A 14,276-nucleotide genomic window follows, 5' to 3' on the forward strand; every position below is an offset into this window, starting at 1 on the left:
GCCCGGACGGCACTCACCTGGCCCGGTAGTGACTGTGCCGTGCCCACCCCAGGACATCATCACGGCCCTGGAGGAGCGGCTGAGGCCCCTGGTACAGGCGGAGCTGTCGGTGTTGGTGGACGTCCTGCACTGGCCCGAGCTGCTCTTCCTGGAGGGCAGTGAGGCCTACCAGCGCTGCGAGAGTGGGGGCTTCCTGTCCAAGTGAGCAGCATGCCAGGCCGCCGGGGGTTGGGGGTGGCGGTGGAGGGGGTGGGGGGTGGGGAGAGGCTGGGGCGTGCCCCAGCACAGGGCGGGGACGGGCTGCCCACAGGGCAGAGGCCGCCCCCAGCGTGCCCTCCTTCCTCCCGGCCAGGCTGATCCAGCACACCAAGGACCTCATGGAGACGGAGGAGAAGCTGTGCGTCAAGGTGCTGCGGACCCTGCAGCAGATGCTGCTCAAGAAGACCAAGTACGGGGAGCGGGTGAGTGGCGGGGCGGCCGGCAGGGCCCGGGGAGCGGGTGGGGGAGCGGGTGAGCGCCCGGGCCAGGGGCTCGGGGCCAGCGCGCGCCGGCCGGTGGTCCGATGGTGACGGTGCACCGTGGGGCCGCGCTCCTTCCGCCCAGGGCAATCAGCTGCGCAGGATGCTGCTACAGAACTACCTCCAGAACCGGAAGTCCAGCTCGAGGGGGGAGCTGCCGGACCCCGTGGGCACCGGTCAGTACTGCCGCCCCACCACCACTGGGCCCGGGGCTCTCCCTTCTGTTCCCCTGCCCCCCAGCTTCCCTCACACGGGTTCCCCCACTCCAGGCCTGGACCAAGACTGGTCAGCAATTGCGGCCACCCAGTGCCGGCTGGACAAGGAGGGGGCCACCAAGCTGGTATGTGACCTGATCACCAGCACCAAGAATGAGAAGATCTTTCAAGAGAGCATTGGCCTGGCCATCCGCCTGCTGGACGGTGGCAACACCGAGATCCAGGTGTGGAGCGGCTGGGCGTGCTGGGGCTCCCCTCTGGGTGGCACTTCCTGCTCAACGGAGGTCCGGTGCGCTACGTTGCTGCGGGGCCGGGGCTTGGCCGCAGGGCTAGGAGCTGGTGGCCAGCAGGAGTCTGGCGATGCGTGGGCGCCTCCAGCTCCCATAACTGCCCCCACGTCACGTGGCCTCTTTCTGCCCGCGCAGACCGTCCTGCTCAAGGCAGGCCCGAGCCTGTCTCCCCTCCACGCTGCCCACATCACGTCCATCGTTCCTGCCTCTCGGTCTCTGCTCAGGCTTCCCTCCCTCCTCTTCCATGTCCCCCTCAGCCTTTGGTGCCAGCCGAAGGACTGCCTCCTCTGAAAAGTCCCCTATGATTGCCTTATCCCCATTCATTCATTCATTCATGCTTTATTGTTTTCATTTTTTTAAAGATTTATTTATTTGAGAGAGAAAGAGAGAGAGGTGGGGAGGGGCAAAGGGAGAAGGAGAGAGAGTCTTAAGCAGACTCCGTGCTGGGCGTAGAGGCTGATGCAAGGCTCGATCTCACAACTCTGAGAATCTGACCTGAGCTGAAACCAAGAGTTGGACGCTTAACTGTCTGTGCCACACAGGCGCCCCTCATGCATTGTTTTAATAAGTCTGCACTTAGGGCCTTCCATGTGCCTAGCACTAAGGACTCAGCTGTGAACAGAAAAGACAAAATCCATATATCCTATGAACTGGTCCTATATCCTAGTGGGGACAACAGCCCATGACTATAGTCCCCACATGGTCTGGAGAACGTGCTGGACAGTGCTAATAGAGGCGAGGGGCCTGGGGGCGCTGGGGCAGGGATGGGGAGAAGGCCCCCGCAGAGGGACCAGTGCAGCGAGGACCCAGAGGTGAGCAAGTGGACGAGGGGGGTGGGCCATACCAGGCAGAGCAGCGGGTGCCAAGAGAGGTGGCAGGCCATCAGGCGGCCTCATGGGCCCTGTGAGGTGGGGCTTCTCCTGTGGGTGAGATGGGGCCACTGCAGGGTGTCAGGCAGAGGAGGGACAAGGCTAGACTTCAAGGGACACCTCTGCTGCTGCGTGGGGAGCAGACGGAGGGCCAAGGGCAGATGCAGATGGTGTGAGGAGGCTAGCGCAGGCCCCCAGCATCGCAGCGACGGCAGTTACGGACCCTTCCCCTCCACCTCTGACAGTCCTAACCGCCCCTGCCCCAGCTGCAGTCCCCGGGCACATCGGGGACCCGTCTGCGGCCCAGCCTTGTCCCTGCAGCATGGGAGAGAGCTCTCCAGGGACTCACCAAGGGCTGCTTAGCACCAGGCCCAGTGCTGAGGCTGTCCCCCATGTCACTGTCTCCCCCCCAGAAATCCTTCTACAACCTGATGACGAGTGACAAGAAGTCAGAGCGCTTCTTCAAAGTGTTACACGACCGCATGAAGCGGGCCCAGCAGGAGACCAAGTCCACGGTGGCCGTCAACATGAACGACCTGGGCAGCCAGCCGCGTGAGGACCGGGAGCCAACAGACCCCACCACCAAAGGTCAGAGGTCACGGCGGTACAGGATGGGGGTGCTGGCCCCAGGTCGGAGGGCCCAGGGTGAGGGTGGGCGCAGGGTGAGATGCGCAGGCAGGGGGCCCGAGGGCGGGAACACAGGGTGAGAGTGAGGGTCCGGTCCCTTCCGGCAGCCCCAGCCTCACCAGGCCTCCCCCGCAGGCCGCGTAGCTTCCTTCTCGATGCCGGGCTCCCCATCCCGCTATTCGCTGGGCCCCAGCCTGCGCCGGGGCCACGAGGTGGGCGAGCGCGGACAGAGCAACGAGATGGGCACGTCTGTGCTCATCATGCAGCCCATCCTGCGCTTCCTGCAGCTGCTGTGTGAGAATCACAACCGGGACCTGCAGGTGCGTGGCTGCCCCTCCCCCGCCGCCCGGCCAGCACGGGGACCCCCACCCCTGCCGTCTGCCCACTGCTCTGCCGCAGGCACAGGGCGGGCTCCCCGGGGCCGGCCTCTCCCTCCCTGCGAGAGCTGTGCCACGCCCACCGTCCCGTGCCCCGCAGAACTTCCTGCGCTCCCAGAACAACAAGACCAACTATAACCTGGTGTGCGAGACGCTCCAGTTCCTGGACATCATGTGCGGCAGCACCACGGGCGGCCTGGGGCTGCTGGGCCTTTACATCAACGAGGACAACGTGGGCCTTGTCATCCAGACCCTGGAGACCCTCACTGAGTACTGCCAGGGCCCCTGCCACGAGAACCAGGTGAGCTGTCCGGCAGGGCGTGTGGCCACGTGGGTGCAGGGAGCAGTCTGGGCAGGGGAGAGACTCAGGCCTCCAGAGCCGCCAGCGTTCTGAGGGGCCCGGGCCCCGTGTTCCCCACCGCCTCTGCCAGAGCTGCATCGTGACGCACGAGTCCAACGGCATAGACATCATCACTGCGCTGATCCTGAACGACATCAGTCCCCTGTGCAAGTACCGCATGGATCTGGTGCTGCAGCTCAAGGTGGGGCCCGTGGCCGCCCACGTGAGTGTGCATACGGCTCGTGTGTGGAGTGTGCCGACTGGGGTGTGCTGATGGGTTCAACACGCGCACACAGATGCGTGTGGGAGCAAACGTGCTGCGTGTGCACTCCTGGCGCTAATGAGTTCTGGGTTTATCTGAGGGCCTGCTGTGCGTGTGTCGCTCTCTGGGATGGTGTGCTCCTGCCGCGGGGTGCGGGTGAAGGCGGGGGGGGGGGGGGGCGCTGGATTTGCAGGACGCTTCTCAGCAAGTCCTGGGGGACAGTGGGGAACACGGAGGCCGTGGCACATCTTCCGGGCCTAGAGAGGCTGTTGGGGACTAGACAGAGGAAGGGGTTGTTGGGGGGCACGGTGAGGGCTCTCACACTGCGGCCTGTCCCCCTCTCCCCACCTCTCTGCAGGACAATGCCTCCAAGCTGCTCTTGGCTCTGATGGAGAGCCGGCACGACAGTGAAAACGCGGAGCGAATCCTCATCAGCCTGCGGCCCCAGGAGCTGGTGAGGCTGGGCCAGGAGTCCGGTGGGAAGGCTTGAGTGGGTGGGGTGTGGGGGGACAGGACAGGGATTAGGGCATTCCTACGCCCCAGGAAGACTGGCGTTCAAACAGGCGCTGCCCCACCAGGTGGACGTCATCAAGAAGGCCTACGTGCAGGAGGAGGAGCGTGAGAACTCGGAGGTGAGCCCACGCGAAGTGGGCCACAATATCTACATTCTGGCGCTGCAGGTACCAGCCCCCCCCGTGGCCCCGCCCCCGGCGGCCCTGCCCCCCCGTGACCACGCCCCGTGACTCCGCGCCTCTCTCCCCCTCTCCCGCAGCTCTCCAGGCACAACAAGCAGCTGCAGCACCTGCTGAAGCCGGTGAAGCGCATCCAAGAGGAGGAGGCCGAGGGCATCTCTTCCATGGTGGGGGCCCGGGGACCAGGCTGGATGTGGGGCGGGGCTTAGACTTAGGGGCGGGGCTGGGGAGAGATTGGTTGGTGGGCTGGTATCTGGAGGTGAGGCTAGGGATTGAGGGCGGGGAAGAGGGCAGAGGGGAGAGCGGAGGGCCCGCAGGAATCAGGATGAGGCCGGGGGCAGGGCCAGGAGCTCTGGGCGGAGCGCGACCGGGGGGCGTGGCCTGAATCTGAGTAAAGAGCTAGAATTGGGGGGTGGAGGGCCGGGCTCAGGGCGGGAAGAGTCAGACGGGCGGCCCGGCTGAAACCTAGACGTACAAGTGGAAGCGAAGCTCTGGGACGGGTCTGGAAGCCCAGAGCAGGACAGCGGAGGGCGGTGACTGCCCTCTGGGATTGTCCGGACATGGCTCTCCCACTACCCTTTCTTAATTTGGGGCTGCATCCTAGTTGGGCTGGGCTGGCTCTGGTCCGGTTGGGGAACCCTCGCGCACGTAGGGCGGGGTGGCAGGCAGTGGGGAATTGCGGGGCCTGACCTCAGCGGCCCCTCTACCCCCAGCTCAGCCTCAACAACAAGCAGCTATCCCAGATGCTCAAGTCCTCAGCGCCCGCCCAGGAGGAGGAGGAGGACCCCCTGGCCTACTACGAGAACCACACGTCCCAGATAGAGGTAGGGCCGGAGGCAGAGGGGGCACTGGGAGTGAGGGCCGGGCCCCTGGCCCTTGGTGGCAAGGGCCTAGGTGTGACCTCGTGTCTGTGTGCGCCCAGATCGTGCGGCAGGACCGCAGCATGGAGCAGATCGTGTTCCCGGTGCCTGGCATCTGCCAGTTCCTGACGGAGGAGACCAAGCACCGGCTCTTCACCACCACGGAGCAGGACGAGCAGGGCAGCAAAGTGAGCGACTTCTTCGACCAGTCCTCCTTCCTGCACAACGAAATGGAATGGCAGCGCAAGCTCCGCAGTGAGGACCCCCGCGGGGGCGGGCGGGCCAGGCCGGGGCTGGAGCTGCTCAGTGGCGCCCCCTGCGGACCCCCCTTACCTGCTGGTGGTGGCCGCACCCCACCCCACCCCTGGGAGGGTTCCAGTCACGTTTTCCTCCTGAAGTGGGGCCTGGAGCTCGTGCCAGCGCTGAGGGCCCGTGTGGGTGGGTGGAGAACGTGAAGGAGAGACCCCGCTCTCACCGGCCCGCCGCCACCCCCTCCCCCAGGCATGCCACTGATCTACTGGTTCTCCCGCCGCATGACCCTGTGGGGCAGTATTTCCTTCAACCTGGCGGTCTTTATCAACCTCATCATCGCCTTCTTCTACCCCTACATGGAGGGCGCGTCCACAGGTGGGGACACAAGGCTGGCAGGCTCCCCCTCCCTGGCTGTGGGCAGAGCCTTGGGGCCAGCCGGGCTCTGCCGGGACCAGAGGCAGAGTGGGGAAAAGCACCCTGGCCCTGCTCTTCGGGCTCTGCACCCTGGCCTGGGGAGACACAGACGTGGTCCTGTGGGACAGACGGGGTCCTTGACCTCGAGACAGTACATGCCCCTCGCTCCGTCTCTGTCACACACAAACACGAGCCAGAGGTCAGATATGGTAGCAGCACCTGAATGGGCCTCCTGCCTTAAGCCCCGTCGGGCAGGTGTGATGGTGGGGGGGGACCCTAATACCAGGTGACCAAGACCTTTCTAGGGAAGGTTTCTAGGAGGAGGCGGCTTCTCGGGTGTGCCGGGGCTGGGGCCGTGGTGGGCTTCACTGAGCGGTGCTCGCCCCTGCACCCTGGCCCCCAGGCGTGCTGGGCTCCCCACTCATCTCGCTGCTCTTCTGGATCCTCATCTGCTTCTCCATCGCCGCCCTGTTCACCAAGCGCTACAGCGTCCGGCCCCTCATCGTGGCGCTCATTCTGCGCTCCATCTACTACCTGGGCATCGGGCCCACACTCAGCATCCTGGGCGCCCTCAACGTGAGTGCCGGCGGGACCCCACCCCACCCCCGCTCGCGGCGCCGTAGGACCTCGCGCCGCCGGGGCCGCCTCCCAGCAGCCGCAGCTCTGTCCTATCCTGCTTGTCCCTGTGATGGGATCAAGCTTGTTAGAGACCCACGGTTAGGGCTGTTCTGTGCCTCCTCCCCTCCCTGGACCACCTGGGGCAGCCGGCACTCAGAGCGAGCCAGCCAGGAGTCACTGGGGGCCCCAGCTTCAGGGCTGCTGTGTGCACGGTGTTAGTGGGGCGCTGCCCAAAGGCACTATTCACACTGCAGACAGCACAGATTTGTATGTCGTGACGATTCCTGACCGCTGGAAATAAAAAGTATCTGGAGCGGGGAGGGGTGGGCCAGGCGCCTTTTCTTAACTGACCCGGTCGCCGTAAAGGCCAGGGTTGGTCTGTCCAACTCCGCCCTCCTTTACCTGCATCTCACTTTCTTCCTGGAGCCAGGGACCCCAGGGGCTTCTCCCCATTCTATCCCAGGAGCCCAGATACATTTCTGGAAGCATTTTCATTAATGCCGAGCCTGCCAGGCTGAGCAGGACCGGCTCAGATCCGCTCCACGGAAGGGCCGCCAGCCTCTGAGCTGGGCACTGGGCGAGCACAGTGGCAGGGAGTGGAGATCTGGGGTGGGTGGTGGGACACTGATCCCCACGCCCTGTACTCGCCCCCAGCTGACCAACAAGATCGTCTTTGTGGTGAGCTTCGTGGGCAACCGCGGCACCTTCATCCGGGGCTATAAGGCCATGGTCATGGACATGGAGTTCCTCTACCACGTGGGCTACATCCTGACCAGTGTCCTGGGCCTCTTCGTCCACGAGCTCTTCTACAGCATCCTGGTGAGCCTGCTGGGCGCTGGGGCGGGCAGGGGCGTGGGGGCGGTCGGGGCTCTCCTCAAGCTGCTGGCGGTTCCCAGCACCAGGCTCTCCGTCCCGTCCTCTTGCTGTGGGGCTGGGAGAGATGGATTTCCCGAGTCCTCCTCTGCCTGACTCCGCCTGGCCTTCAGGGCCCTGCTGGCCACTCCTGACCCCCGTCTGGAACCAGGGTTTGCGTCCCAGCTTGGACACTACTAGCTTTATAATTTGGGGCAAGTTTCTTAACTGCCCCGTGCCTCCATTTCTGTATCTGTAAAATGAGGATAATTAATAGCACGTACCTTCTAGAATAATTGTGAGGTCGCCATGAGCTTAATACACAAAAATCACATCGAATGCATCCTGGCAGGTAGCGAGCGCACTTTAAGAGTTGGCCATCTTTCTCCCCCCGTGTGTGGGATTTGCCTGCCCATTCACACATTACGCCTTCTTCTGGGCCACACTCCCTTCTCTTGGCCTTAGAACGCCAGGTTCCTCTGAGCAGCCTCCCCCGACAGGCCCACTAGGCTGGTTCCACCTGCCAAACACAGACCCTTCTGGAGGAGCCTGGGGGAAACCACCGGGAGCCGGGCAGCCCTGGGATCCAGTGGCGCCTGCGGTCCCTCATGGCCCTGTCCCTGCAGCTCTTTGACCTCATCTACCGTGAGGAGACGCTGTTCAACGTCATCAAGAGCGTGACTCGCAATGGCCGCTCCATCCTGCTGACCGCCCTGCTGGCCCTCATCCTCGTCTACCTCTTCTCCATCGTTGGCTTCCTCTTCCTCAAGGATGACTTCATCCTCGAAGTCGACCGGCTGCCCGGCAATCACTCTGGAGGTCTGGCGGCCCCTCTCCTTGGCGGGTGTGGGGACTGAGGGGGGCTGCACACATGACTTGTGTCAGGACCAGGCCCTGGGAGTGCTTATCCACCAGGCTCCCTGCCTCAGTTTCTCCTCTTGGGTTCCAGGGGGTCTAGCTATGCCAATCTGCCTCCCTTTTCCCTGGCACAGACTGAGGGGTGGGAGAGCCCTGGTTCGGCTCCCTGAAGAGCCTCTTGCTTGCAGACCCCCTTCCTGCCCTTCGTGCACAGCCCAGTGGGGGCGAGGGCACGAAGACCCTTCACTTGTAGCTGGGCAGAGTCGGGAGGCTTCGTGGAGGATGTGATGCTGGGGACACAATCTGGGGACTGAGAAGGCCCGCTATGTCCTTATCCTGGTGACCTCATCCATGTCCTCTCTAGCCAGTCCCCTGGGCATGCCACATAGAGCTGCCACATTCATGGGCACGTGCAGCGGGGACAAGCTGAACTGTGTGTCAGGGGTCTCGGTGCCTGAGGTCCTGGAAGGTGAGGGCAGTGTGCCTCGGGAGCCTGGGGGAGGGGCGCGGGGGCAGGGGGCTCGGCCTGGGTGTGAGCACACACTCCGCGTGTAGGGAACAAGGAGCTGGAGAGCACGGAGCGGGCCTGTGACACGCTGCTGATGTGCATCGTCACTGTCATGAACCACGGGCTGCGCAACGGTGGCGGCGTGGGCGACATTCTCCGCAAGCCCTCCAAAGACGTGAGCATGCCCTGCCCCACTCCCAAATCCACACGGCCCAAGCCCTGGCCCGGTCAGCCACTGTGAGGTCCTGCCGCTGGCTCACGGCCTGGCAGAGCGGCTTGGCCCCCACCTTGCATCCCCTTTCCCAGCTCTCCCACAGGTCAAAGTGCAGTTAGGTGGTTGTTGAGTTTCCCCACCTGACTCCGCTCACACATCCCTATCAGCTCACCATAGTCGCTCTAAGGAAAGACCTTGGCAACCACGCTTTGCCCAGGCTAGGGAAGGCGTGAGTCAGACGTCGGGCGGATCCCCGGCTACGCTGGCTTCATCTGTGAGGCAGGGCCCCAGCCCACGGTGGGGGCGGGCAGGGTGGGGAAGCTGAGTCGGCTCCACGAGGCCTCAGGATTTGACTCGGGCAGCCAGGGGTTACTAGTAGTCAGTCTGTCCTCAGTCGCATGGGGGCGAGAAGCTGCTTCCTGGCCAGAGTTTCTAGAATGTGTGAGGCCAGGCATCCTCGGGCGGGGCAGAGGAATTCAGAGCTGGCTCTGCCCCCCGACCAAAAGTCAGGGGCAGAGACAAGCCTCCACCTGCAGCCTCAGTGCCCCGCGCCAGACTCCTTCCACAGGGCTGAGACCCAGCTGGTATCCTGAGTCCGCTCTTTCCTGACCCACAGTCAGGGCCTGCGGTTGCAGTGCTCGCTGCCCGGAGTGAGGCTGGGTCGGCCTTGCCGCCCTCGGGGCCCCGGGAGCCAGACGCCTTCGTTCCCCTCTGCTGAGGGCCGGGCTCCTCGGTCAGCGCCCTGGCCCCTTCCTGAGCCTGGCCTCCCTGCCTCGCCCCGCAGGAGTCTCTCTTCCCGGCCCGCGTGGTCTACGACCTCCTGTTCTTCTTTGTTGTCATCATCATCGTGCTGAACCTTATCTTCGGTGTGATCATCGACACCTTTGCCGACCTGCGCAGCGAGAAGCAGAAGAAGGAGGAGATTCTCAAGACCACGTGCTTCATCTGCGGTGAGGCCCCGATCCTGCCCTCACGGGCCGAGGCGGGGCTGGGGCAGCCTGTCTGGCCTTTCCCCGGTTCCCAGGGCCGCTGGGGCTGCGGCTCGATGGCCGTCTGCTCACCCTACCCTTGGGGAGAATAGGACCCTGCCTGGGCTGAGAGAAGGGGGTGGGAAAGAGCCTCAGAAACCATTCCTCCGAACCTCAGTTCACAGAGGAAACCGAAGCTCTCTGGTCTCCGTCCAGCGCTCTTCGGACTGCTGGTAGGAGGTGCTAGCCCCTTCGCCACAGCCTAAGGAGCAGGCCTCCCCTGCGACACAAACCCCTTCTCAACTGTTCCTGCTTCGCCCGGCTCGGAAGGCTGGCTGCCACAGTCCTTAGCCGCCGTGGAGGGCCGCAGCCGTGGCAGGGCGGGGGCCCCGCGGCCAAGCGGCTGGTGCCTTCAATAGAAATGACCTAAGTAGGCCGGGGTGGGCTGTCACACGTGTTCACCAGCCCCGTCAGCCTGAGAACGAATGCCCCCACCGCACCAAGAGGCGGGGTCTGCTCGGCCAGGGGGCCCCAGGTGGCTCTGGGAGGCCGACGGTTTCGTCCTCACCCTCGGCATCCTCAGGTCTGGAGAGAGACAAGTTTGATAACAAGACCGTGTCATTTGAGGAGCACATCAAGTTCGAACACAACATGTGGAACTACCTGTACTTCATCGTGCTGGTCCGCGTGAAAAACAAGACGGACTACACGGGCCCCGAGAGCTACGTGGCCCAGATGATCAAGGTGTGGACCCGGGAGGAGCGGCCGTGGCCGCCGGGGTGGGACCGCTGGGAACACCTGTGGAAAGGCCGGCCTCCCCGGAGCCCCGCCAGCGGCCCGTGCTACGGAGGGGCCTCTGAGCTCTTCTGCACAGGCTCTGTTGTCAGGAAAGAGCCCACAGCGCACCCATCAGCCCCAAAGGATGTGCATGGTGTCCCCGGGGCCTGGGGGTGCCCGATAGTGAGGAATCGGGGGAGCAGGGCTGACGCTGCCCCGGCTGCTGCTCTGCGGACCATGCTGAGGCAGCCTTTTCCAGCTCGGCAAGAGGAGGGGCAGCTTCCCAAAGCTTTGGATGGTCCAGGCTGAGAGGGAGCCTGGAAAAACTTGCAACTACCAGACAGGAGGAATCAGAGTTACTCTGTCCGATTTCCGTAGTGATGAAGGGAGTGAAGGCAGTGAATTACAAAAAAAAAAGTCTTGCAGTGTTTCGGGAAAAGGAAGCCCATCCGTTCCATCAAATGTCGTACATCTTCAACTTACTGCACAACGGATAAACTGCAGGCTAGAAGGAAAGACCTGTTTGGGGGGGAGGGGGGTTCTATTGGTTGTCGAAGTCTGTAATTTGAACTGATCTTTGAGTACAGGTTTATCTGTTGATCTGAGAACTCACAGCTTGTGACAAGGAGCCAGAAAACTCACGGCCCCCTCCCCCTCCTCCCGTGTCCCAGGAAACGTGGCCTTGCCTCTCCGACACATGTCAGATGCCAGCAGAGTCTCCCCTCCCTCAACGTGCCATGTGTCTGACTCGCATCTTCCTGGGGTGTGGGGTGTGTGTGGTGGGGTGGGGCGGAAGGAAGGAAGGAAGGAGCTTCAGGGTCTGGTACCGAGCCCCTCCTCCACCTCTTGCAGGGTGTTAGGAGAGTAAACAGATGGTGCCGATATCAGAGAGACTTGAGGCCGGCTAACGGAAGTTAGCCTGTCCCAGTGCACTGGCCTCTCAACGCCCCGCTGAGGGTTCACCGCCAGCTCTCTGGCTCGGGGGAGGACCCCAGTCGGTGCAGATTTTCTCATGACACATCCCTGGGGAGTAATTTGTCCAGGGTGTGACAGCAGGCTCCCCTCCATTACTGCTTTTCTAAACGAGGCCTTCCTAGGCTCAGCCCAGCTCGCTCATCCCGCCGGGATCTTTTTCAGAACAAGAACCTGGACTGGTTCCCCCGGATGAGGGCCATGTCCCTAGTGAGCAACGAGGGGGAAGGGGAGCAGAATGAGATCCGGATTCTTCAGGACAAGCTCAACTCCACCATGAAGCTGGTGTCTCACCTCACTGCCCAGCTCAATGAGCTCAAGGAGCAGGTGTGTACCCAGGCCCATCCCGGACCCATCCTTGGGGGTCCCACGCTGCGCAGCTTCAGACCGTCACTGGAGGTCACAGCCCAGCCTCCGGTGCAGGGCGGAGGGGAGGGTGCTGGGGCTCTCACGCTCCTTCCTTTACTTCTTGGGTCTGGGGTGGAAGGTGCCACAGACACTCTTCCCCACCCCCCTCCCCGGAAAGCTAGACTGAGGTTGGCAGCCCCTGTCTGTGAGCCCCCTGAAAGACAGCCAAGTGGACCCTTGGTAGAGGTGTGAGGGTTCCTCCCCCTCCCTTCCCCCCTCACCCCTAGCAGCTGCTAGGGAGGCTCTCTGAGGGATTCACCAGTGATGGGGGAGGTCAAGGCATCCTACTTCTCAAGATCCCTTCTTGCCCAGAGCATCCTCCTCTCTATCCAGCAGTGGCTAAATGAGGCTAGACAGCCCCTCTTTTAGGGGGGGTGGTTCCCCAGCTGCACCACATCAGGGTTTGTGATGCACTAATCGAGGACAAGGGTTTGGGGCGGACATCCTCATACACCCTGGGGGAGCCTTGGGCCGCTGCCAGCGCTGAACGGCAGCTGGGCCCACTGGGCAGGGGGCCGGGCACCAGCCCCACCCCAGTGCCCATGGAGGGAGGGTGCCGGGCTGCCTGAGCGGATGTGTGGGCCCCATTTAATCCTAGATGACAGAGCAGCGGAAGCGCAGGCAACGCCTGGGCTTTGTGGATGTCCAGACCTGCATGAGCCGCTGAGGAGAGCCACCGAGGCCCCGACGGGGCAGCCGTCACAGACAGCTGGGGCGGGAATGCTGCTCCTTCCCCTGGGTCAGGTGGCCCGGCCAGCCCGCCAGCCTCTCAAGGCCAGGTGCCACTTGGCTTCCAGCTCCCATTCTGCTGGACACCCCCGAGCCATCCCAGGCTCTGGCCAGCATGGAGTGGGGAGCCGCGGAGCTGACAGTCCTGCCTAGAGCCATTGGAGACGACTCAGAAAGTCACTGGGACTCAGCTTACCTTAATGCCTTAGAGGAAGAGAAGTCGTCTGGAAGGACGACCGACCGCTTTGTCCCTTAAAGCAGTAACTGACATTCCTGTGTTCCTTGCGGGTCGTTAGGAGTGGGGTTGCCTCTTTATTCTAAGCACTACATTTCGGCTTCCCCTGCTCCCGGGGGAGGTGCAGTAATGCTGTTGTTGCTAGTGATTTTAGTGCTCTGTTATTTAACTTATTCAGGGGTACCATGCTCAGCCCTGGCTGCATGGCTCCCCCCGGGCCCCAGATCTGCTGTAGACAGCACGGAGACCTCATCATCCAGGCCATCCCTCTGGCTCGGCCCCACGGAGACTGTGACCCGAGGACGAAGAGCCTTGCTCCTGGGACCTGCCTCTTCCTAGTAGGCCTGCTGAGAAGCGTCACTGACCCAGATGACAAGGCCTGGGTGTGTTTGAGTGGCTGGTTTTTGACTGCTTGTTTTATCTCTTGGTGTAACATTTTACAGATCTTTTGGCCTAAGAACTAATGTTAATTGCCTTAAATAAATTAATAGAACTCTAGTCCCTGAGAAAGGGATGCTGTTTTCTACGTTCCTCAGGGGCTGTGGGGGTTCCTGTGGCACACAGGCAGGGGACAGACTATGAGCCCTTGCCCACCAGCCTGGCCTCACCTCGGGCTCTTGGTGGACACCCCGAGTGCACCCCGTTTTGCAGCAAGGCCTGGACAGAACCGTGTTGCAATAGAACTGGTTTGTATTTTATTGTATGTGTTTTAAAACATCCTGAGGAGTCCAGGTACAGATGAGGTCAAGAGCTCACATTCACTTCTTCCCCTTGAGGGGTGCCGTCAGCCCTGCCCGACCCCTTCTCTCGGCTCTGTGCTTGACAGAAGCAAGCTCAAGTGGGGGACATGAACATTTACGAAAGAGCTAAGGTTCCGTGAAATAATAAGGTGACCCTGTGTGTGGCCCTGGCCGGGGGCTTTCGTCCAGTGACCTCCCACACAACCCTCCCAGAGTGCTAAAGCCGACCGCAACCCGAGTCCCCGCCCGGCCAAGGCCGTCCGTAGCTCTACTCTGGCCCTTAAGCTAACCTGGAACGTGGGCTTTCTGCAAGGTCAAGGGCAGAGGACGTGGCTCCGTCCTTCTGAGTCAGTGCGAATGAGGGCCAAGCAGGCTCTTCTCATCTCTCCGCCCCACCACCTCCTGCTGCTTTCTGGTTGCAACAGGATGCCTTCAATATTTACCGCTGTTTTTGGCTCTCCCCCAGGAGCTCCGGCAACAAAAGGGAGCCTGAGAGTCTTGCCAGGAGCCAGCAGACCCCCGCTGGCAGGTGGGGCTCCTGTGGCTGCGCAGGAAGCACCTTGCCCAGAGGCCCCGCCACCTTCCCTTCTCAGGCCCAGACGGCAGACCTGCATTTCCTCTCCTCTGGAGACTTCCCTACCCTGACCGGCGGGCGGGGTGGACGCTCGATGGCATCCCTTC

General features: G+C 62.6%; 1 protein-coding gene across 1 annotated transcript in view; it reads left to right on the forward strand.

The window, feature by feature from the left end:
* ITPR3 (inositol 1,4,5-trisphosphate receptor type 3) overlaps positions 1 to 13,353 on the forward strand; it is a 67,017-nt gene extending 53,664 nt beyond the window's left edge. Inside the window, exons 36-58 of the mRNA XM_045795490.2 lie at positions 53 to 201; positions 353 to 461; positions 604 to 694; positions 788 to 957; positions 2,306 to 2,480; positions 2,655 to 2,839; positions 2,997 to 3,197; positions 3,328 to 3,438; positions 3,857 to 3,952; positions 4,077 to 4,178; positions 4,271 to 4,357; positions 4,904 to 5,014; positions 5,113 to 5,305; positions 5,552 to 5,677; positions 6,120 to 6,292; positions 6,989 to 7,153; positions 7,813 to 8,005; positions 8,409 to 8,513; positions 8,600 to 8,727; positions 9,551 to 9,716; positions 10,318 to 10,478; positions 11,649 to 11,810; positions 12,490 to 13,353. Of these exons, the coding sequence (XP_045651446.2) occupies positions 53 to 201; positions 353 to 461; positions 604 to 694; positions 788 to 957; positions 2,306 to 2,480; positions 2,655 to 2,839; positions 2,997 to 3,197; positions 3,328 to 3,438; positions 3,857 to 3,952; positions 4,077 to 4,178; positions 4,271 to 4,357; positions 4,904 to 5,014; positions 5,113 to 5,305; positions 5,552 to 5,677; positions 6,120 to 6,292; positions 6,989 to 7,153; positions 7,813 to 8,005; positions 8,409 to 8,513; positions 8,600 to 8,727; positions 9,551 to 9,716; positions 10,318 to 10,478; positions 11,649 to 11,810; positions 12,490 to 12,558 (3,228 nt within the window). The 3' untranslated portion in view covers positions 12,559 to 13,353. The remainder of the gene's footprint in view (positions 1 to 52; positions 202 to 352; positions 462 to 603; positions 695 to 787; positions 958 to 2,305; positions 2,481 to 2,654; positions 2,840 to 2,996; positions 3,198 to 3,327; positions 3,439 to 3,856; positions 3,953 to 4,076; positions 4,179 to 4,270; positions 4,358 to 4,903; positions 5,015 to 5,112; positions 5,306 to 5,551; positions 5,678 to 6,119; positions 6,293 to 6,988; positions 7,154 to 7,812; positions 8,006 to 8,408; positions 8,514 to 8,599; positions 8,728 to 9,550; positions 9,717 to 10,317; positions 10,479 to 11,648; positions 11,811 to 12,489) is intronic.
* The last annotated feature ends 923 nt before the right edge of the window (positions 13,354 to 14,276 follow it).

This window comes from Ursus americanus, chromosome 32 (assembly GCF_024610735.1).
Source record: "Ursus americanus isolate L20-20 chromosome 32, mUrsAme1.1.p, whole genome shotgun sequence".
In the NCBI taxonomy this organism is placed as follows: domain Eukaryota; kingdom Metazoa; phylum Chordata; class Mammalia; order Carnivora; family Ursidae; genus Ursus; species Ursus americanus.